The sequence below is a fragment of the Ambystoma mexicanum genome, chromosome 6q, assembly GCF_040938575.1.
Source record: "Ambystoma mexicanum isolate Mex_15411 chromosome 6q, UKY_AmexF1_1, whole genome shotgun sequence".
Taxonomy (NCBI): domain Eukaryota; kingdom Metazoa; phylum Chordata; class Amphibia; order Caudata; family Ambystomatidae; genus Ambystoma; species Ambystoma mexicanum.
Genome location: NC_090937.1, coordinates 696,224,009 through 696,248,943, shown reverse-complemented (window position 1 = coordinate 696,248,943; position 24,935 = coordinate 696,224,009). Strand labels below are relative to the sequence as shown.

Here is a 24,935-nt window from a genome sequence, read left to right as displayed (position 1 = left end):
GGGAGGTTCACATGGGAGGAGACAACTACTGGTGGATGAAGTGACTCCATTAATGGCCTGTTGTCATCTAACAATTCCCCCTTATAGTAAAAGTCAGAAAACCTTTCCTCTATACCACTCTAGTCAAGCCCCGATCTATGACTCAATCACTTAAAACTCACACATAACATCTTTTGTTTCTAATGTGTCTTTATGTGAGATTTTTGAACACCATCCAAGAAATCCAGTAACATGTATGGACTTCAAGTCGCATGAACCCTCAGGTATTGAGACGAGGAGGAGGAGGAAGGAGTTTATGCAAACCTAGAAAAGCCCAAACCTAAACAGCACAGGACATTTAAAAATGGAATCCGTCTTAATGGAAAAGGCAATGTTCGAGAGAAGACTTGCAAATCCAGGTGGCGGCTCGCGAACGCGAGACACACATATTGGTGTGGCAAGAAGGGAGGAGAGGTGTAGCAGCCACACCAAAGGACAGTGGAAGCACTGGGAGCCGCAGAGGAGCTCCTGGAGGTACGGTTGCTCCGGGAGGCAGCACTCTCCAGTCCAGGCCACAGAGGAAAACAGACGAGTGATCACAGAGCTGCAGGAAATGCTGTGGGGGGCACATCCGCACAGTGCGAGAAGCCGTACCAGTGAAGAAACTTTGTGCCAGTTAGTGCACGGGAAGCGCACCCTGCGCTAGCCTGCTTCTTTTTCTCACAAGTAAGCTCCTTCCTCATCTTAATATGACAATATGACTCATTCGAGTGAGTCATCCGTGGCATCCCGTCACGAAAATCAATACAGCATCAAACATTTGAATTACAGTAAAGGTGATCAGGATGCTTCTAGCGTGTGAACTAACACTGAGACAACACCCATTACTACATCTGCAGTAGTCTTACTACCTTCAGTTCTTAATATGGCACTCCTTTACACGCTCCCTGGTTCAGCATGGAGCAGAGCTAGAAGACTATCTTGCCACATCCACCATTGATATTCTAGGTCTCACTGATGCATGGCTGAATGATGCCACTATCTTTGCTGCCTCATCCGCAGTTCCACCGTACTATAAAATCTTTCAGGTTGATATTGAGAAAAGAGGAGGTGGAGTGGCACTACCTGTCAACAAATGGGACTGTCATACTGTAGTAGCAGAGGCATTTAGCTATAATTACACCATTCACAACCCACGCATAATCCAGTTGCATGTTAGAATAAAAGCAAAAACTGTTCAGATTACAGTAAACTATGTTTGAAATTTAGCAACACATTTAATCTCAATAGTTGTGACACTCCGGTTCAAGATGGCCATCCGTGTCGCACACGTACGGCCCTTTTGTCAGGCGTGGCCGCATCATTGTAACCATAGTAACTTAGTTCACATATGGGGAAGAGCCACAGCAGACTGCTCACACATGCTGTACTGCTGCTGCACGCCGCATATTTTCTCGGTTCTAAGAGGCAAGGAGGAAACAGTGGGGTTATTGACCTCAAGATTTAAGATTGTACTACATTACTAGCAGACTACTAATGGAATGTATCTCTGCAGAAGAGAACACACGAGCAGTCAGCGGCACACGCGACGATCTTGTAACACAGGTCAGCCACTTCCCTTCTTTTACAATTATTTTCCGCACACACAGAGGTATCCAACCACGTACAAACCACATATTGTTAACATTAGCGATATGATAGCTGGAACAGGATGATCCTTAATGGATGGAATATACAAACCACACTGATATTCCAAACATGAAGGTGACGGGAACATAGTTAGAACTGGACGTGTGGAACACGATCGCTCTCAAATGTAAAGAGATTATCATTTAGAAAAGCATTTAGAAGCCACTTTCTGCTCATCCAGTTGTGGATGGTAAGCAGACTGTAGCAGCAGCGTTCTGCTGAGGTCGGTGAAGAGGGGTCAAGCTCTACCAAAATGTGCGTATCGTCCGCATAGGAGAAACACAAACTCAAGAGTGAATCTGCTTCACCGAAGGTCGATTGTAGACATTAAAGCGAAGAGGGGAGAAAACAGAACCTAGGGGTACACCTCCATTCAGGGGTTTCGCCACAGAAAGAAAGGGGAAGAGAGGGAGACTGGGAGCGACCCGCGAAAAAAGAAGCAAACCAATCCAAGGCAAACAACCGAGTGATTGAATGGTACAAAATTGCTAATAAGAAAATAGTGGTTTAATTGCAGACAAAACCCAATACCAGTTTAACACCCAATGAGAAGAATGTTTGAATGCAGACAAGACAAAGTACAGCAACAACCTCCAAGCATGTACAGAAGCATGGGATACCAGTGTGGAGGAAAGTTGAAGCCAGTGTTGCCATAGGCAGATATACTGAGCACTTCAGGGGTATATGCTACTGTGGTATAGTGGAAAGAACAGTGAAACAAATATGAAGTCCTGGCAGACAAGTACACCAGGCACCTGAAGATGTATAAAGATTCTGACAATGTGGGAAGATACCTGGCAGGGGAGTATGACAGGGGATCTGAAAAAACCATAGCATTCCTGGCCGGGGAGTACACCAGGCAATCCGCCAAAGTTACAAAAAGAGCTTAAGAAACACTGTTATGGAATGTATTGCTTGAACAAGAACTTTGTGAGTCCAGTCAAGAAACAAAGGAACTTTGAGATAAAGACACTCTTGCCATCCCACCCAAAATTCTAGGGGAAGGGAACTACCCTCTGGATCCAAGGATCTTTCCTCTGAGGACATTTTTGTTGGAGCCATCCTTTTTTTGGTTGTGAACACTTTTTGTGACATCAAGTCAAAGACATTTCCTTGCACCCTTTTTTGTTTTGCTTCTAGTGTGAAAGTCCGCTTATGGTGTTTTGGACACAAGGACGGCTTTTAAGTTACTGACTACTTGACACAGACAGATATTTAGTTTTAGTTTCTAGGTAGGGAAGTTCCTCTTTAGAATGGGGTTAAAGAGTCATTTTCCCAGCCCACATTTGATTAATAAAAATGTCTTTAATCAAGAATACAATAACCTTGTGTCCGTCTCTCATTTCTGACCTCCCACAATGTGTTGTAGCAGAAAGGCATCAACCAGAAGTCGAACAAAAGGCAACATTTGATGACCAGGGGCAGAAAGTGAAACTGCTTTCAGTGGGACCAGTGGACCTACACATTTACACTCCACATTCAAAGTCTTCAGTGGCAGCCAAAACGTGGGGGCAGGGACAACAAATTGTGCACAGTAAGACATGCACTGAATTCTGATCATTACCTTTACAATATCACATGAATACAATCCCTGAAAAGATGTAGCAAATAAAATAATCTGATAACCTGTTTTTCGAATGGATTGTGTCCTCCAACGTATTCCACATCGTTGACATGTAATGTCCACAGCTGTGCTGCTTCGGAAATTTTTCGGCAGAGGGCCCCCTGCGTTGATGGCGTTGGGTCGATGTCCTCTCGAAGGCCTCCGTCGAGGGTGACGTCATCGGATGTTATAAATAGGATGCACAGCACCTGTAGCCTCAGTTCCGTTTTTTCCGCAAACGTGTTTCCTTCAAGTACTCTTATTATCTTCGATAATAATCCTCGACCCCAGAGGAGTGGGAGGCATTCAGGGAGAAAATGTTTGAGATTTTTCAATCTCAAGGCACTGCCCCGTCGGCGCCTTCGGTTGAAGCCGGTGGGGATGGGTCTCGGCCCAACGCTTGCACGCCTTTGGGTCCGAGCAGTTGACACAATAAACATCGGGAACAGTCGAGGTCCTGTTCGGACAAGGCTCCGGGTGATCGCCAGAGACGTGCTAGGTCCAGGTTGCGGTCTTCGTCCCCGACGAAACCGTCGAAATCTGTTAAGGTGCCGAGGAAGGTTTGGATGCCATCGGCGCCTGGCCCATTGAGTGCGGCTGTCGGGGCTTTGCCCTCGATCAGGTCCCCAGATCCGTTGTCGACGCCAAAGCCGTCGGCGCCCACAACGCCATCGGGGCCTACAGGTCTGAATTTGCATGTGGAAGCTCCTAGACCTGTGGATTCTCTGAGAAAGGCTCTGACCAAGTCTGAGAGGCCTGCTCTTGACTCAAGGTCGACTCCTGCTCCAAGGAAGGAGTTCTATCATTCTCTGCAGGATATCTATGAGGAGGGGTCTGATGTTGAGTTGGAACCTTTTGATACTCCTGAAGCTCCGGACATGGTATTTTCTGAGGACAGTCAGTTGGAAGATCTGCGTCAGTCCTTACATGATGCCAGTGGCCTGGACACATCTCCTGAGAAGGAATTTGGCAGGCCAGAGCCTGGGGCTCATGCTGAACCCTCCTATAGGAGGTTGATGTCAAGGGTTACGGATTACCTGGCGTGGTCCGGGCCTCCAGTTGTATTTGATCAGGATGACCTGACTGACATTTTAGATCAGGGTCCGTCCACTGACCCAGTGTTGCCTTTTCACATGGCGTTACAGAAGAGGGTGGCTGCTGCTTGGATCACCCCGGAGTCTCTTCCGGCAGTCAACAAGTTGTTGACTAAGAAATACCGCCAATCTAGTAGCGACCCCAGCTACCCATCCACTCACCCCACTCCTAAGAGTTTGGTGGTTCAGGCGGCCACAGCCACCTTGAGGCGGCATACCCGACCATCCCTCCAGAAAGGCGCGACAAGCGCTTCGATGGATGGGCACGCAAGGTATTCTCGTCTGGGAGTATGGCCCTTAAATCAGCCGACTCCACCTGTGCCTTGAAGTGTTTTCGTTCACTCTGCAGAATTGTCTTTTTAGCAGCTGAGCATATTCCCAAGGGGGAAGAAAGTGATGGGTTGCTTGCTATTGTGCAGGATGGCAAGGATGCCATGTGTGAATCCCTTCAGTCTGGGTTGGACACGGCAGATGGTGTTAGCCGGTCCATGGTTGCGAGCACCGTGATGCGCAGTTTTGAGTGGTTGTGGAAGTTTGGTTTTGCATCGGACGTGCAGAACAGTCTTCTCAACATACCCTTTGACGGTTCTCATTTGTTTGGCAGCAAGGCTGACGAGAGCCTTGAGAGGTTGCAGACCTCCAAAGCAGCTGCTAAATCTTTGGCCGCAGCTGTGCGTCAACCTCTGCCTTTTCATCCTAGGGGACAACAGTGGAGGGGTTCCTTTTGTTACTACTCCTCCTTTGGTAGAGCAAGGGGAGCAGCCAGTCAGAGGGGCTTCCGTAAAGGTCCTTGCGGTGGACTGGGACGTGGTGTCAAAGCCGCTCAAGCAGCTGCCTCTTTGCATTCAGGCGCTGGTGCAGCCGCTCCGAAACAGCTATGAGGCCAGGATTCCTTGGTCGCCGATTGGGGGCAAACTGTCTCAGCATCTAGAAGAGTGGCGAGCCATTACTTCAGATGCGTGGGTTCTAGAAACAATTGCCCATGGCTACTGCCTACCTTTCCTAAATTGGCCTCACGACAATCCACTGGGGAAACTCTTTGAAGATTCCAGATCCGCTCCTTGTGCAGGAAATCTTGACCCTGCTGGAAAAAGGGGCCATAGAACTAGTGCCTGTGGTGGAGAGGAATAAGGGCTGGTATTCCCCATATTTTTTGATTCCCAAGAAAACACTGAGGACTGAGATCCATCTTGGATTTGCATCACTTGAACAAGTTCCTCAGGAAGGACAAGTTCAAGATGGTCACTCTTTCTCGGTCCTTCAGGCCCTTCGACTTCAGGATTGGTTGGTGTCATTGGACCTACAGGATGCTTACTTTCATGTGCAGAACCATCCAAAGCACAGAAAATACCTGAGGTTTGGCATTGGCAACTCGCACTTTCAGTTTCGGGTCCTGCCATTCAGGTTGACCTCCGCCCCAAGGGTCTTCACCAAGCTTGTGGTGGTGGCGGTGTATCTCAGGAGAGGGGGGGGAATTCACGTCTACCCCTACCTGGGCGATTGGCTAATCGGGGCACATTCTCCCGAACAGGCCTTGGATAATTTCAGCCTCACCTGCCACTCCCTTCACAAGCTGGGCTTCTCCCTCAATTTCAAGAAGTCACACATGACACCTTCTCAACAGCTCCAGTACATCGGGACTGTGTTGGACACGTCCTTGGAAGTGCTCGCCACCCAAGGTGAGGGCTCATCACATTGTCCAGATGGTCGCCATATTTCAATATGCCCAGAGTCTCCCGGCTTTCGAATTATTAAGGTTGCTCGGCCTCATGACATCCTGCATCTTTCTGGTGCCAGAGGCCAGGCTGCGTATGAGATCCCTTCAGTGGGTTCTCAGAACGCAGTGGTCTCAATTGTCAGGCAAGATGTGTGGGATCTCTTTCAGATCACGCTCAAGGTCTCACAGGGTAGGGAGAGCTGTTTTGGCAACCATGACCGGAGGTGATGGCAGTGACGGATGCCTCCCTCACAGGATGGGGAGCTCACACCAACGGGCTGACAGCGGTGGTTGTTCACCGTCGGAATCCAGACTTCACATAAATCTTTTGGAGCGGGGGCATCAGGCTAGCCCTGAAGGCTTTTCGGCCATCTGTGCGCAGGAAAAGCGTCCTAATCGTGACGGACAACACATTGGCCGTGAATTACTTCAACAAGAAGGGAGGTTTAGGGTCGCTCCCGCTGTGCAGAGAGGCGATGCAGCTCTGGTTCTGGGCAATACAGCAAGGAATCTCACCCTCGTTGGTTCATCTGGCTGGAGAGAGGAGAATGTGGCGGCAGATGCTCTGAGCAGGCAGAGCATTGTCTCCCACAAGTGAGTTAGCTCAGGAAGTCCTTCAAGAGATCTTTGCCCTTTGGGGAACCCCTCAAGTGGATCTGTTCGCGGCCAGTGCCAACCGGAAGTGCGAGTGGTATTGCTCAAGGGAATTTCCCTCGAGAGGAGCTTTAGGGGACGCGTTCATCGTGGATTGGTCATTCCCACTTCTGTACGCGTTTCCTCCAAACCCCATTATTCCTCAGGTTCGAAGGAGGTTGCGGAGGTTCGGGTCACACATGATCCTAATTTCTCCAGATTGGGCCAGGCGAGTGTGGTACTCAGACTTTCTACAAATGTCGATCTGACCTCCACGCCGTCTTCCCCATGGACAGAATCTCCTCTCCCGAGAGGGGGGTTTGGGTTCTCCATCCAGAGGTCAAGACTCTCAACCTTCACGCTTGGTTTCTGAAAGGTTGAGATATAAGGATTGGACCTCCTGGATGACGTGATGGAGGTGTTGCTTTCGGCCGGGCGTCCAGCAACAAAATCCCTGTAACGTTGCTGCTGGAGTTTTGCGACTGCTGCAGAGGAAACAATGTCGATCCTTTTCAGTGTTCCATTCCGGTGGTTCTTTCTTTCTTGCTTTTTTTGGCTGACAAGGGTCTTCAAGTGGGTACCATTAATGGTTACCTGGCGGCGCTGTCTATTTTCAAGCGCTCATCTGAAGAATGTTCTTATTTTAAGATTCATTTGATTACCCAGTTCCTAAAAGGGCTCACGAATGTGTTCCTTCCGTCCCCTTTTGCCGGTTTGGGATCTGAATTTAGTCTTGAAATTCTTGATGGGTGCTCCGTTTGAACCTTTGTACTCTTGTCCTTTTTGGACTGTTGACCTTCAAGACTGTTTCCTTGGTTGCGGTTACATCTGCTCGCAGAGTGAGCAAATTGCAGGCGCTTTCGTCTAAGCCACCATTTACTGTGTTCCACAGGGACAGGGTTCTACTGAGAGTACGTCCTTCCTTCCTACCTAAGGTAGTGTCTGAGTTTCATTTGAGCCAGAAGGTGGTACTTCCTGCTTTCTATCCTCCTCACCCTGGTAAGGAAAAGGAGAGGCTCCATAGGTTGGATCCTAGGAGAGCTTTGAGCTTTTACATTTCTAGGATGTCCAGGGTCAGAGTGGTCAATCAACTATTTGTAGGATATGCTGGACACCGATTGGGCCAGGCTGTTACCAAACAGACCTTGTCCAGGTGGATTATCCTCACCATTTCTGAATGTTACAGATTGGCTGGCAAGGACCCTCCTGAAGGTTTGCAAGCTCACTCCACCAGGGGTGTGGCTACATCCATGGCCCTGCAACGGGGAGTTCCTGTTAAAAACATTTGTGATGCTGCGATGTGGTCTTCCATCGACACCTTTGTCAAGCATTACTCCCTGGATACTTTCCATGGTCAAGATATGGCCTTTGGTGAAGCAGTGCTCTATTCTGCCATCTGATTGTGTATATCCAAATTATTTTCTTTCCTCCATTCACGGGTACTGCTTTGGGAATCTGTCAAAGATGTGGAATACGTTGGAGGACACAATCCATTCGAAGAACAAGTTACTTACCAACTAGTAACATTCTTTCGACTGGATGTCCCTCCAATGTATTCCACATCGCCCTCCCAGCCTACCCCACTAAAGAATTTCCTATGCTATTGCAGCTTGCGTTCCCACAAGGTTATGTGCAGTCAAGGAGGCTTGGTGTGCGGTTGTGACACACGTTGTGGAGGGAAAAAACATGAACTGAGGCTACGGGCGCCGTGCGTCCTACTTCTAACATCCGATGACTTCACCCTTGACGGAGGCTTTGGAGGGACAACGACTCAAAGCCATCGACGCAGGGCGCCCTCTGCTGAAAAATTTCCGAAGCAGCACAGCTGTGGACATTACATGTCAAAGATGTGAAATAAGTTGGAGGAACATCCAGTCGAAAGAACGTTACCAGTTGGTAAGTAACTTGTTCTACTGGGGCAAATATCATTGTTTTGGATTACTATTTAGATATTCTGAAAATTGTCTGTTGGTTGACTTTTTTATGTCTATTTCAGTGTCATCCTAGGTGTTTTTATACTGCTTGCTTTTCAGTCAAGAGCGCTGATGCATATGAAGCTTCTTTGCATGTTTAAAATTCTATATGGGAATATCCACTTTGGCCTGCTTACAGTTTACTATGGATCCACATTGGCTTCAGTCATATCTTGTACATACCATTATGATTCTTTAGCCTCTCGGCAACACTGTTTTGGGATATTTCTTTCGCCACTGCCTGGCAAGCTATGTTAGATAAACAAATAGACAAGTAATTGCTAGGCATAACCCAATGCTATGCTCTGGCAACACCATTTACCTTTCACGTTCTGATGTTCCACAGTTCCCCTTTCTGCCTTCATTTATAATAAGCCCATAATACTGCAGGTTTTGTGCTTGGAATACTTGTTGGCGTGATACGGTTTATTTTTACTGTGTTGCAGCTTCTTGCTACGCATTCGCCTTGTTTCTCAGTGAGTGATCCACTGAGAAACGATAATGACAGGAACAGCATTTTAACATTGAGTTATGTCAACACAATTCTGTTTTTTAAATGGTATTGTGAGTTCTACATTTGCTATGCAATTTCTGTTATGCTCTCCTATAAACATACCACAGTTATTCCTGCTAAGCCACTCTGAAGAGTAACTGAGAAGATTAAGTTGTTTTGAGTAGGCAAGCCGAGCAGCAAATTTTCATTTTGCCGACATAATAGAAAACCATGTCGGGACAGGAAGGTTTGTTTAAGGGAATGCTTTTGTTATTTGTAAATGTGTATGTAGGTTTTCTTGTTTTTTGTATGCCATTAAACTGCAATAAAGTACAACCATTTTCTGTCATTTATTTGTTTTGAAAGTAACTCTACATCTTATTTTGCAGAGTTTTCATTGGAGTGTTCAAAAAATAAGGTAAGCCTGCATCTTAAGATAATCAATACATTTGCAAGTTGGTGGATGGAGGGCTGGATAGAGAGGTTGCGCATGTGTGGTTGTCTGCACGGTTGGCAAAATTCATTTTTAGAGTTCTCACTCCCCCAAACTGTTTGTTGGCACCCATGGTTTTGGAAACTTTCTTTTGTGGTTAGAGGGTCCTCGGTTGAAGTCCCTCTGCCAGTCCAATCCTTTTCAGATGTGCTGCCTTTAGTAGCCCATATGGCTACCAGGACTGAGAAACGACCCATTTTAGTTCAATGTTGACTGTCTCCCTGTAAGTGAATTGTGCAGTAGGCTATTTGTATTTATTTTAAGAAAAATGTGTCTTTTAAAACAGAATGGCTTACAAAGTAGGCAATAACAGAGAGCAGAGGCAGTTGTAGTGTAAGGTGCCTTTACATAACCTCATTCTTGGATTGAATGACTTATCCCGGATAGTGAAGGGGTAAGAATAGGAACATAAAACAGTGACAGGAAGTTGAGCATGTGACAATATTTTTAACAATGAGTGCCCAAGTCCAGTATTTACATATTTATAAACTGTATAGAGTAGTCCTGAGGGCAGACTGCAGGAGAGGTGGGTTGGTTGGTTACTTTTGATAGGAGGGTGGGGGAATTTGGCAGTCTACTTCCACTGCAGGTAGAGTTTGAGCCTCGTTTAAGAGATTCTTTGAATACATGGCTTTGATGGCTAGGGGATAGTATTTCTGTGGAGTGGGACAGGTAAGGAAAACGGGCTGGAGGAGACACAAACTGGGTCAGGGGACTAATGGGTTGTGTAGAGACGTGTAGCAGAGCTAGTGTGCTGGAGAGTTCAGGGAGACGTATTCAGTGACTTACAGAAGGATTTGCATGGAGGGTCATTCAGTGTGGTGACGATGGGTAGAGGTGAGGGAGTATCTGGATAGGTTGAAAAGGATGCATGTCACAAAGTTAAGGACTTTGGTGAGGGGAGAAAAAAAGTAGATGGGAAGACCAGTAGTCCAGTTTGCTGAGACAAGAATAAAGGTAATGGTTTTAGTTGATTGGTGAGTGAGGCGTGGTTGTACTGGTTGTGGTTATGGTGGCCATGAAGAACTAGTAACGTTTCAGGTCGCTGTGAAAGGGAAACCCAAGTTTGTGAGCAATGGGTGGGTGGTTGAGGAGTAGGGGGAGTTGGAAAGATAGGAGAACATGCAGTAGAGTATGGAGTCCTTGAAGTCAAGAAGAGTTTAAAGGATGGAGGTAGGGAAGGAGGACCCACAGTGCTGAAGGCAGATGAAAGGTCTAGAAGGATGTGAAATGAGGCTAGGTGTGAGTGGTGGGTAGTGATAAGCAGATTGGCGAGGTGGATGAGCAGTCTCGGTGGAGTGTTTGGACTGAAATCTAGATATGCGGGGTGGGGGGCTGTCACCAAGTGAGTGTAACTTGACATAGTGAACTATGCATTTGCTTTTGTCAGTCTTGAACCGGAAGACCTCAAGTTTCGCAAACAACTCAAGACCTTTCTCTTCTCCTCCTTCGCTCTCCCTCCCTCCCATGCTAACCTTCCCCTCCGTCGCTGAGATTGGCGGCCCGGACCCTCAAGAGTCCAATGGGGTCCTGGCCTTCTGCCGAATCGCCAGCAGCACCGCCCCCCCTGCACTGCCCTCCTCTGGGCACACACCCGCCTTGGGTAGATTGTCTCCACCCTGCACTTACCTGTTCAGTGATTGACTTCCCTCCTTACTTGGGACGTCTCCTTCCAAGTACTTACCTGCTGCCCACCCCCCCCACCCCCCCCATTAACAGGCACCTCTTGCACTTCCCTCCTGGCGACCCTAATAGCACTTACCCCCATCCTCCTTTTTTCTCTCTCAGCACTTGCACGCTCTGAATGTCCCAAGGCCTAATAGGACCGCTGTTAGCTTTATTATTTATTAATTGTCTCTTCCATTGTCCCTCCTGGACATCAAATGGAAGATGCACCACCTCCTGTGCCAAAAAAGGCTGCATCACCCAGTCATTAACATCAGCATTTTCTTCAGGTTAGTATTAATCAAAGCTGGACCTTAATGTTAGGTGACTTGATCCGCATTCAGTGAGTAAAATAACCTTGTCAAAATAAAATGCAGCTTTGCATAAAATTAAAGAGAATTGTTATCAGGCACAGTGAAGGCCACTCATATGAAAAAGTTGAAATACCCTGGCTCCTCTGATTGGAAAAGGATTAAATGCCCTGGCGCCTTCCCTTGCACTTCTGCTGCAGGAGAAATGAGGACCATAGGGTCTTTGTTCTATTCACATGTTGTAATAATTAGACAAATTACGAGGAATTTGAATACACCGAAAGGTTACCTTAGAGAAACACCAGTCGTTCTCCCTCCTATGCTTCCTTCTTCAGAAATGGTTCCGACAGGGGTAGAGAATGAGTGCCTCCCTGAGACCCTTCCTCCGCCTTCAATACAAGGATTAAGGAGGGGAAGGACCCCGGGGAAACCCTCTGGGGAAGAAAACCCTGTGTCGACAGCCACTGGATAGATGTCTGTCTGGAGAGGTCTTTGGTACCCGGACTATCCGCTGGAGGGGAGCCGTCTGGATAAAGACAGAGGAAAGTGGTAAGTTTAAGAAGGGTAAGTAGAAGGCAGAATATGGGTAGAGAAGACGAAGAGTACCTGATTGGAAGGGGGATACGATTTATCGGGCTATATTGTAGGTCTTCCGATGAGACGTGGATAGGAGTAACCTCGAGGACGTCCCAGAAATAGAATGATTCTCAAATCTCAATGCTGCGGATCGGACCCCGCATATCCCTGCTTCTGAATAGGTGAAATAATATAAGGTGTCAATTCTGGTTCTTCTAACCCCGATATACTAGGGACTGACTATCAATTCTCACGTACCACACGCCAGGGAGAAATTCTCACCCCCGATATATTAGGGACTGACTATCAATTCTCACGTACCACACGCCAGGGAGAAATTCTCACTAGCGAACCGATCAGTGAGGTTCAGCTCGTAACGAGTGTGGCTGAGAGAGTACACTCGAGTCTCCGCTGCCATGCAATAGTTGGGAGAAGGAGTCAAGTCTGAAACAGGTGAATGAAAGGGTAGAATTACACAGAAGGAATGACAAACAAACTAGTAGGCAATAGATCCTAGTATCGAACTCAAGAATCGCTGTTGTGGAAGAGTAGCAACGCATCCGCGCGTTGTCCGCAGGAACATATGAACCGGCTCCGGAGCGGGGGGGGGCGGTCCTTCCACCGCGCTGCCTTGGTGCATGTCTAGACCCACACCATCCGTAGCGGCGGCCATCTTGGGAGTAAAGATGGCCGCAATCCGTCTAATAGACCATCTATGCCACAGTGACCATGGTCTCCGCAGGGGCGGGACACATGTACAGAGTCCCCAAAGTCCTAATTTCTCCCCCATTTAGAGTGGAACCAGTCTGCGGCACACAGTTTGTAATGCAAAGTGCACATTTTAAGCACCAGGACAAAAAACAGAGAACGGAATACATTGCTGAGCTAAATTAATTGTGACTGGCAACATGGGGGCAGTTGTCCCCTTCACCCCCAAAAACCTCCTCCCATCTGAAAATAGGGCAGTATGTCACTAATGAGCCATCATTAGTGATTTCCTGCTCTGCATTCAGATGGGAGGGGCTTGGACATCCCCGCAAAAGAAGGTGTGTGCTGTAATCAGGGCAGTTTCTAGCCAACTTGGTGCCCAGGGCGAAACATCAGAAACATCAGAATGCGCCCCCTACTGACTGGCACACGTCACTCCCAAACTACACATCTGTCGTGCGACAAACCCCCCCCTCAATATAAATAAATAACTGCTATATAAATTAAGCTGGTTTCATTATATTGTAATGCAAGTACTTTACAGAAGAATTCTAATGTGAAAACAGTTGTTGCTGCCCACGTACATGGTTTTTCTGTCACCTGCTCTTAGGGTGTGCCTTGCCTGAATGCAGTTTCAAACTGTCTGTACTGGCACACTGTGGTGTGAACAGCCCATCAGGGTTTGAAGGCTCAGTGTTGCAGGTGTTCTGTTCGTACCACCTCACTTGTATTTTGCAAGGGGCAATACTAGACTAACCATATTAATTATTTTCTGATAGGTTATCATTCCAAAATGGACAGTCTGGTACACTCTTATTGTACTTTTTTAAAATACCTCTCTGAGAGTTGGAAAGGGTAGCACCAATGAGGATTCCTGTATACTTTGCATTAAATCACAGAGCATTTCAGGACTATAGAGTGATCCGAGATCTCCACATTTGATAAACAAGTCTGTGATAAAAGGATTGTATGTGTGAATCTTTAAATGCATAACTGAAGCATGGCTTGGTGCCCACATCATGGTTCACAATCCTCACCCTAACATTAAAATGTGCTTTATGTGTTTAAATGTGGGCACAGTATGGCATGCTAGTCAGTCACATACACAAAACCGTCCAGTGTGCTTTTGTATGGACATTGGGCACATCAGACAAAAACAGGTATATGTGCTGTGACGTAAGAGAGCGCCACATAGACACCATTAACCAACAGGGTGGTGACTTGTGCAGCACACAAATCATTGTTGCACACATCACTGCATTGATAGGCCATGGACTTCTGTCTGCATGGTGACACACAATGAACTCCACTTTCCTAATCAAGGTGCCAAGTGACATTGAGTTGCCATCTGGTGTGCTCGCTAGGCAGTGGCTGGCTTGTTTAGACAATTTAAAGACCTTTGATGCTGAGAGGATGGATTTCGTCATTGTTTCAAAGCAGCCACTAGAATAATTAAGAAAATGAAGAGACGTGAAAATAAAGAAAATAGTTTAAACTTGTTCTGTGTGGCATTTTAATTCTCTTTGAAGAATGCATAGGTTTGGTCATCTAACTGATGCTTGTTCTGGCCTGGTGAATAGAAATGCCCCATGTTCCGTTCTTAACACTGAAATGTTAAGCACATACTGTGTAAAAACAATGGCTTGTTAAGTGAGCCTTTACTTATAAATAGCCCCACTTGAAAGGCTGTCAACACAAAGAATGAGGGGCACAGGTTGTGTGACTCCTTAGCATCTCACATGCTGCGTTTGGAATAAGCATTCCTTTGTTTGCATATTCCGATCGCATCAGTGTCATCTACAAGTTAACAGAGATCAGCCAGCCGCACATCGCAGAGCAGCGCTCATCGGCACAGCAGGCCACTTAATCTGTTGTCCGGCAGCTTTTCAGGCTGTGGATGCGCGCCCCCCTGGGCATGAGGCTGCGGCCCACCAGGTGGGTGTGCCCCACAGTTTGAATACCGCTGCACTAAGAGGTGAAGACAAGAGAGAAGAAAGGCTGAGAAAACCGATTAGACCACACTGGCCTAAGTACCCAAGTACCCCTGAAGTGGGTGAGAGGAGAAAGCTTCCAAACGGGGTTGAACGGGCTGTTATCCTATGCATGGCTGAGAGTAGGATTACCCGATAAGGGGGTGAGCAAAGCAACTGCCACAGTAGGCCTGAACAGGCCCGCAGCCCACCCAGGATTCAGAAACCGTTTAACGCACAAGAGGGTGAGCAAAAGAATAAACCAACTAGGGCTGGCCAAGCTCATAGCCTACAGGAGGCTAAGATGTTGAGCAGAGGGGGCAAAGAGTGAACTTTGTTGCTATTGTGAATACCAACCTTTCCATGTCCGGAGACTATATCCTAGGGGACTGGGGAATAAATCCAAGATGGTAGTAATCTTTCTTTCATTTCTTCTTTCTTTGCATTCTCCAGCAGATTCCTCAGATATCCGATCGATATCCATTGCAGCGTCCTCTGCCCCTAAACTTTTTCGACAGGGGGCGTAGTACGACTCGACCGTCGATACCTCTTGACTCGACTGTGCCACTAGTCGGTTCCAGGTGTGACATCGTCCGTCCTTTATCAACTACATCACTAAGCCCCTGTACCTCGGTTCCTATTTTCTGCGTGCTCAGCATGCAGCTTTTTGGAACAATTCTCGCAAGATAAATTTCACATTTGCCACAATTGTCATTTTCGTTCGAATTTCTTAGATAGGTTTACTCCTAAAATGTCCGTGTTCAAGCATTGCGAAGACTGCAACTCCCAAGATGTCGATCACTGACCCGCATGGTATCTGCGTTTGGTGCCTCAGTAAATATCATGACGGCTAGGGTTGTGGAGCTTGTCAGCAAATGAATCCCAAATCATTAAACGAGCGATCAGTGAAACTAGCACTCAGGCGACCCCACCCCCATTGAAATCTCCAGTTTGTTCGACCGTCAGGTCATCAGGCCAAGAAACCGAGGGTCCCACGCTGGAAAAAGAACAGGACATGTGTCGCAAAAAGGCAAAAACTGTCACATTGCCATAACCATTCATCGTCCTCCATAAGAAGAAGCAACGCCACCGATGCAGGCACGACTCCGATTCATCAGAATAGTGCAATAAGGTCTGCCCAAACTCGGGCGCATCAAAAGCAGAGTGGGCGGCTTTCAAGGAACAAATTCTCCTAACGTTTAAGACGGGCGCAGCTGGTACAATTCCGATCTCCACGCTGCATGCTCCAATGGCACTAATTGCACAAGGAGCTTGCAGCGTCAGGTTTGTCATTTCAGGTCTGACGCCCTCGTGCTCCATATTGACTACTGGGAAACGGGCTGTAGTGCCAAAGGGCCCTGAGTTACCGGCACCGTTAGGCCTGGTGGGAACGACGCTGTCAGCGTCGGCCCTGACAGTCGATCATTCTTTTGTTCCCGATTCTTGCTCGACATTTTTCAACACATTAGGGTCGATTTTAGATGACGATGGGGACCAGGTGCCTTTCGATTTTGAGCCTATGTATGTAGGAGCTAGGGGAGCTGATTATTTTGCCAACTAGGTGGATTTGGTTGCCCTTACCAAAGGGCTCCACGACCCAAGTGGTTTGAACAAATCTCCTGACCTTCAGATGAATCCCTCATTGAATTCAGGAAAAAGTTGAAAACTTCTTTTCGACTAACTGTGCTTGCTAAATCTGGATTCCTGGTTGTTACTACTAAATATGCGCCCAAATGCAATTCCTTGCTTGGCTCTTTATGGATGTGAGCAATATAGATATAAAAATCAATCCAATCAATCATATGCAGCAGGATGCTCCATATGGGCACCCTAATGCTAAGTACCGACAGACAGTTGGGAAGGGTGGTTGAGGCTTTGGGTCTGGGTGCTCCTGTGAAACCCTGGTCAACCTATGACCTCATGGACATACTTGACAAAGGACTAACAAACGCAGAGGGCATTACCCTTTAATGCTGCCATTGCAGATCCCATTAATACTCTGTGGCTGAAATCTTGCTCAACTCCATCTGTGGATTTGGAGCTTAATAAAAAATATAAACTGGTGACGGGCCATAACATGTCTTTCTTTCCATTCAACGCTAGATGGCCTAGTGGTGCAAAATGCTACAGTGAGCTCCAGACCAGCCAGGTCTACCTCTAATTTGCATACAGATGGGGAATCTAAGAAAACTGATGCCATAGCTAAGAAAATGTTCACCTCTGTCAGTATAGCCCTGAAGGCAGTGAATGCATCCTGTGCATTCGCAAAGTACTCTTATGGGCTGTGTAGACTTATTGAAGAGGAAGTAGAACACATCCCAGCTGGTGAGAAGAGGGATGGATTCCTGTGAATAGTTAATGACTGCAAAGTGGTGGCTTTCCAAGCACCTGCAGTCGGGCTTGGCCACCGCAGATCCTGTGGGCAGGGCAAGAGGTCATCCACTGTGCAGAGGAGGTCAGCCTACCTGCACAGTTCAGGTTTCTCACCAAATGTCCCAGCTTTGCTTTTGGGCATGGCTTTCGACGGTGAGCACCTGTTTGGCCCAAAGGCCGATAAGTTTCATTTATTTGTTTTATCTTCCCCATGGTGCTGGGGAGAGCGGAAACTTGCTACACACGGCGACAGGCGCTCACTGGCCCAGTGAAATTCGCCTTCACTGGGGTCAATGCTGGTTATACACTGAAGCTGGATGTATGCCGGCATATTGATGCGTCCTCCCCATTTCTCTTCCCACCAAACGCTTTTGATAGCTGGTGTGCATCATGGCCCTGAAGTATACTACGGTTGACTTGTGGGATTATCAATGGCCTTAATTCCATTTGGGGCTGTGTAATCTCTACAGTGATTTTTTGAATACTTTGGCCCCACTGGAACCGGATCCCTGATGCCCTGCAAAGAACGACAAGGAGTGATTTGTAATTTGACCAGGGCTAGCCATTCAAACCACTACCGCCCACTGGACACTGTGTGACTAAGAAACCTGGCTTTTAGTGCACGTGTTATACTGTTTCCTCCCCGCCGACCAGCTGCTCCCTGGATCACTTTTATCAAGACTGTGCCTTCTCTTGTATAATGCTAGTGGGTGTACTGCTTCCCTTCGGCACAGCAGTGGAAAACTACTGCGGCTAGAGATGACTAAGGGTGCTGGGAAAAAAACAATGTTCAATCAATATGTGTGCCAAAGCTGCCCAAAGGCCCCGGCCAAAACAGCTAGTGCCACACCTATGGAGGAGCCAACTGTACCGACCGAGACTCAGCAAATGATGGCGTGCATGCAGGAGAGCTTCTCCGTCATTCATTCAAAACTTGACGACATCAATGGCACGACCAGTTCCATTAAGGCGCACAAGGAGAAAGCAGATCTGGGACTCATAGGGGCGGAGAGCAGAGTGAGAGAAGCTGAAGACAATATGTCTACTCTTAAGATTGAGGTTTCCGTCCTGACCAAGCAGGTTCAGTCTGTGGCAAGGAAGAACGGGGAGCTAGAGTCCAGATCACACAAACAATATCCGGACAGTGAAGAGAGACACAAGTGATCACAGTTCAAGGGTGTTTATTGACCTTCCATGGTTTGGTTAAACACCTATCTAAATCTAAGGATGGGGGCAATCTTTGGCCATCAAATAACGCAATTCTAGTGGTGTCTCTGTCAAAATAAAAGGGCCTATACTGATAAATCTATTGCCAATCCTTACTTCTAAATACAAATGCTGTGGGAAACGATGAACGCAAAAGAAAAGTGTTCAAGAAACAATATGTCAGGATAGTTGAGCACTTGGCTTCCCTTCCCCACGTTTTCAGCACAGGACAAGGTGGTACACTCAAGCTTCGCACACACTCTGGCTTCTCTGCCACGAGGATACAGTTCAAAACATAGGTATCTGGGCCTTCTGCGCCAAAGTCTATTTCCCAAAAAGAGTCTCTTATTGCAGAGTGCCTAGCGTAACAAACAAGTACCAAAGTTCCTTTCTCATCAGGAATTTCATATTCACAAATTCTCGGGTTTATTGTTTACCGTGGGTCTCCCTCAGTCGGGCTCGGACCACAGGCCTCCCTTGACTGGTCTCCGACCTTATAATCTCACTTTCTTCGCTTTCTTTTTGGTATCACAATTCAGACTTTCGACTGTGCGATGGATTTCTCTTAAACCATCGCAGGACCACTTCGATTCACTTCATCCATAAGTTTCACTTGATTGCTTTTGTTACTGCCACTTCTTGGCTGGGTACATCACACAGACCTTTGATTGAGCACACCCGCTTTGCCAGACCACTGTTAACCTCCCTTGGCCCTGCGCCCTCACGCACTAGCGAGGCAAGAAATCTGGGTGTCCTCTTCGACTCCACTCTCTCCTTCTCTCACATCTCGGACATCTCTGAAAAGGCCCACTATGAGCTGCACCCCCTCAGAGGTATACTACCTTTTCTCACTTTCCCCCAGAGGCTTACCATCTCCAGAGCCCTGGTCCTCTCTAGACTGGACTACTGCAACAGTCTTTCTCAAGCTGCCTGCTTCTACTCTATGACCTCTATAACTCATCCAGAACAGAACTGCAAGACTTATCCTTGGCTTCAAGCCCAGGGACCGCATCTCTCCGGCGCTGAAATCCTATATACTGTGCTTCTAGAGCCCTCCGCTCGTCCTCTTCCAACTCTCTGCGGGTGAGACGTTTTTCCGAACAGATTTGGGGGTAGATCCATATCCTCTGCAGGTGCTTCCCTCTGGAACAACCTCCCTGCCTGTCTCCGTCTTGAGCCTGATCTCCTTAAGGTCCAGGAACTCCTTAAGACCTTCCTCTTTCCTTTCTCTTTCTCTCTCCCTCGCTAACCTCCTCTCTATTCTGTCCTCCTTCTCTTCCCTAACTCCACTCCGTTTTGCGGACTGGTCGCCTGGTGCACCCACAGAGCCTCACAGGTCCCAGCAGGCTCACCCGCCAGTCTTTGCACTTACCCCCGGGCCCCTGCACTCTGCTCACCACTACTGCACTTCTGTAATTCGTTCCAGGAGAAGGGTAACCTCTCTGCACTTAATCTAGGGCACTGCCTGACTGTGCACACTTGTTCCCCTCCCCCCTCTCTTTCATTTCCTGTCTGTGCACTTACATTACCTAGAATGCACTAGGTCTACTTCGCCTGGCCTAGTACAGTAGGATTTGTCTCTGTATCTTCTTCTCCCCCCCCTTATTACCTCACTCTTTGTCATACACTTGCACTATCTGAAACGTTGCTGGCCTAGTATAGTAGTCTGTGTATTGTTTCTGCTCCCTCCCCTCCCCCATTCACCTTCCTTCCTGTCATGCAGTTCACTAGTAGTAATGCCATCAGGCCTAGTATGCTAGTCATTTTTTCTTAGATCATTCAAGGCCTTAGAATGACCCTGTATTCCTCTGTTCCCTTCCCACCTTGAAGCGCCTTGAAGCACTTCACTTTTATATAATCGCTTTACAAATACACAATTACAATTTTTTGTACCTTCTCTGATTCATATTAAAGTTCAAACATTTATCGGCAATTGAGCATTACTCGCGTCTCTCATCATGTGTTAATATTCTTCGCTCTTGCGCTCTTCATACAATTTTGCTGCTTGCAACCTTGACTTCAACACAGATCTTACATCGGTCTCCCCAACTCACTGGCTTTGTTGATTTCTCTGGCGCTGCTTTGATCCTGGAGCCAAGGACTGTACCACAGCAGCTGTTGCTTCTCCCTGACTTATCCAGTCATGCAGGAGGGCTCTTGTTATCTCCAACATACAATGCAGGATTCTTCATTCTGGTTTCCTGGCCTTGCGCTTTTTAATCTGAAGGTTTCTGGAAAGTAACGGTTTCTCGCCGGAAAGGTGAAGGGTATCTCCCTCCTTGCTCTCCCTTCTTGGTTTGCTGCCTTTCTCCCCACGTTCAGCTGCCATCTGGAAAACGCTGTTCCTTCATGTCCTTTTCCTCACTTAGTGTGCTCTTATCCGTGTGGGGAAACTTAATGGAAGTCAGGTGTGAGTTGTTGGCAGTAATTATCTGACTTTGCCTGACCATAGTAGTGGGACATGTCCGGTACAATGCTCTGGTATGAGTCAGTTTTCTCCCAAAGCGGGCTGACTCTGTGAAAGTGTTCATGTAGGGAGCAGGGGGGAGGGGTGTTACAGTTCCCAGGTATCCTTACTGGTAGGATGGAGTAAAGGTGTTATAAGGGGGGGCGCACTGCTTCTCACCATTGGGTGTCCCACTCACTGAACACCCCTCACCAAGGTGATCCTCCCAGACTGGTCCACCCCCAGGAACTGGATACAAAAGCGATAGCCGTGTCCTGGCCACCTGGATGACAGACCTTCGGGGATTAGTCAGTGGGTTTCTCACAAAGCAGAGAGGCTTAGGCCCACTGAGGTGCAGGCCATTAGAAGGAGCTGTAGCTGGAGGAGTTGTAGCAGTAGCAGAAGCAGAGCACAGTGTTGGAAATCCAAGTAGAAGTGGGTGAACAGAAGGGACACCAGGACATTTAGCAAGCAGATTCCAGCTGCCTGTCCTGACAGGGTCCTGTGCCCTGAGAGGGTCCTGTTTCCCCACTATCTGAAGTGCAGAGGTTGGGCAGCGCAAGGCGTGAAGGAAGGCTGCTTTTCCCCATATGAACTTGATTGCAGAGATTGCGAAGTAGGAAGCGTGCCGGAGACTGTGGCTGAAAGGTGTTATGAAGTAGAGGCTCTCGGGAGCAAGAGGAGCTCCTTGACTGCGTTACGGGACTGAAGACACCTGTATCGAGGAGTGGTGCATGTCCACAAGAAACCAGAAGCAGCACAAGCCCTACCGCACGTGAAGTGAGCAAGACCGAAGCTGGTGAGTGTTACCAAGGGTTCTGGTACCTTGCGCGAACAGAAGCAGGCAACTGTATCAAAGTAGAATCACTTGTGTATGAGTGAAAGCTCTGTGAAGCAACCATTGATTTTCAGACAATGGAAAGTCTGAAAAGTAGCATTCGTGTGTCATGATGCCTACCCCCAGGCATCCGGACCAAGCCCATCAGCCCCGGGAGCAGGCATCCAAGTGCTTACTAAAAGCCCAGCAGCCCCGGCTAGGGGCTGTCTGGGGACAGTCCTGGCGCCTTTGGTGCCAGGCTCATAGAGGAAATCAGTCCTGGCGCCGTAGGCGCCAGGCTCATGTACATTACTTACCTCATGCAGACCATGCTGCAATGATGTCAAGCCAACGTGAGGCCTGAATGGGACTACTTTGCTTCAGGGACTATTTTTTACTCTGGCGTGGTTCTGAGGGAACTTCTTACCTGGGACTACTTTGAAGGCTATTTAAACCACGCCCGAACAGCAGCACATGCTTCGCGTTATTCTGCATCCAGCAGCGTAACGCCCACCGTGCCTGCAGTCAGCATCCAGTCTTCAGCCATGCCCGTCTCGAATCCAGAGCTCCTAGCAAAAGAGGAAAGAAGAAGGAAAGGTTAGAACACAGACATTATTCAATCCTTACCTGATTCCGGATCCATCACGTCTTCGAACTTGAAAAGGACATTATTTCTACACGCGTCGCATCGCCAGCTGCAGCGCCGCGCCATACTCACCAGTCCTCACAGCATTTTTCAATCCGGCGCTGCCTCCATCATTTTCTTCACCGAACTCCAGCATCTAGGGGAAGAAGCATAAGGTGAGCCGAGAGAGCCAACAAATACAATCTCTTTTTACCACCATAGACTTACCTGATTTACCACTGGAGGCATTATTCTTTAACAAACCGCAACTTCTTACGCCGTACCTGTAAGGCGAGAGAAAACAACAAGTTAAATACACGCATCTTTTACCGGACAGTGTTGGGTGATACAGACTCTTACCTGAACGCCATCAGCTGCCACAGACAATCTTCTCTTGGACCCAGCTGCAACACAAGAAGGGAATGTACAAGAGTGAACATCGGACATATTGAACTCTTTGAACTTTATACTCGCAGGTTCTCGCCTGGAACCTCAGAGTCAATATTCATCCGGAACTCTTCCAACGCCTTTGAACCAGTGAAGTAACTGGTATCTACGCCCCCCTGCATTCCACGCAGGAAGGAGAGCTCATCATTTAAAAACATAAGGTGAGATTACTGAAAGTGAATATTGGAGGTGATTAGTGGGGAGAACAGTGGGATGCCATTACTAGAATCCACGGGTGGCTAAATCCCTTTCTCTACTTGCAGGAGAATACTTCTACGGGTCAAGCAGCCGAGATTAGGCAGTCCAGTCTGTCATCTCTGCACTACGCTTCACGTTGGAGGATGCCACAGCTGTCCGGGTCCGATCGACGCCCCTGTGGGAGCCAGTTGAGCGTAACATCGTGCATGATTGAACTTTATTCCTTTTACTCGTGTAAGAGTCAAACACGTTGAAACTCCTTAATTGAATATTAAAACCTCTGAAAAGTAACGACTGATCGTGTGTGCTTAAAAAGTAACTCTGAGGTAAAGGTTAACCAAAGAGTCCATTATGAAGTTGCTGAAGATGGTATATCCCTGAATAAGTAAATGTGCATCAAAGTATGAGTTTAAGGGACCAAGCATTGCCCAAACCAAGATTGAAACAAGCATTGCCTAAGACTAGAGGAAAATAGTACTATTTCCAAAGCCAAGAAGGGTGCAAGCATTTCCTTATGCATACCGGCACTGCCTGAACCAAGAGTTGTGCAAGCATTGTGAACTAGGGTTTTCAGCCCAGCCCTTTAAGACGAGGTAGCAATACTTTGAGATGGATGGGGATACAGAAGTTACTCAGACATCAATAATCAGACTAACTCAGGAAGTTGGCAAATCAAAGCGGTTTTATTTTCAGTTGTCTAAAATAGGGAGTTAAAGCAAACATCGACAGTTCTTTCGATCTTCTCGCTCAACAAATTTCATAAAAAGCATGTTCTATAGTAAAAACTCATCATTGCTGACGTCCTCTTACGTGGCAAACTATAAAAACTTATTGGAGAAAGTGATAGGATTAGTGGAAACATCTAGGTATACGTTCCATGCTTGTCTAAGAGAGTGATAGGGTCTCTAACATCAGGTGGGGCAACTAAGCACTTCCCCCATACAGGCCACTACGAACGTCATCAAATACACAACGTCCCATTGGTTACACAAACTATAGGGCTCTTTACTACGTGGCCCTCTTTAATTGGTTGGCACCCTTACATCGGTCAGTAGTTTTCCACATACTCCAGCAGCACGCAGGCTGGTGTCCAGGTGCTGGTGGGCTGGTCTTGACCATAGCTTCCCACCAAGTAGCATGTCATCTATCATCACCTCTTGTGGTCTGCACGTCAATTAAGGCTTTGAACTTGGCTTTGGAAATGTTCCTTGCTCTGGAGAATACGAGGGAGTATAGCATACTCTGTCTCCTTGCGTTGACGTAGGATGTCATGATTATCTGTTTTCACCCATCCACGTGACTGAAGACTGTGTTTTAGAGCTCTAGTGCATTTAAAATACTATTTAATGAACCTCTGACGTCTTCACTGTTTTTGTGCCCATCATCTGAACAGGAGTTTCTTTCATGCGGTTGTAACTACAGTCTAATCATTCCGGCCCAGAGTGGCCTTGGCTTGTTGGGGCTGGTTCAGCTTTGCCCTTCTTTGATTCACCTCTAATTCAATTGCTTTTCAGCTGCGACAACATAAACATCTTCATTTCGATCCCGAAATGTTGCCTATCTTCGATACTTTCTTAATTCCTATAGAATGTCTATGTTCTTGTGTCTCAGCATCTCTTCTGGGTGCATCAGTCTTGCTTCGTGTGACATTACCAATCTTCCCTTTTGCTCATTTATCCCACCTCTTCTCAGATTTCATTCAAATGGCCATCATATTGCTGTGTATGCAGGTATGGTTTTCTCAATGGGAACCTTGCGCTCCAGGATTCTCCTTGGTATTGGTATCTTTACTGGCACTTCTCGTATTTCACATTCTGGTTCCCAGCATATAGGCAACATGGGAGCGATGCTCGAGGTGGGCTACTTGGCTCCTTCTCTACACTCCCCCTTCTGGGTGATTCATCGACCACTCTCCCATC

General features: G+C 47.4%; 1 protein-coding gene across 5 annotated transcripts in view; it reads left to right on the top strand.

Annotated features, from left to right (window-relative positions):
• Positions 1–24,935, top strand: part of ELMOD2 (ELMO domain containing 2) — a 965,152-nt gene that overhangs the window by 277,000 nt on the left and 663,217 nt on the right. For all 5 annotated transcript variants that reach the window (XM_069631199.1, XM_069631197.1, XM_069631200.1 and 2 more), the window contains one exon: positions 9,571–9,599. In XM_069631199.1, the coding sequence (XP_069487300.1) occupies positions 9,571–9,599 (29 nt within the window). The remainder of the gene's footprint in view (positions 1–9,570; positions 9,600–24,935) is intronic.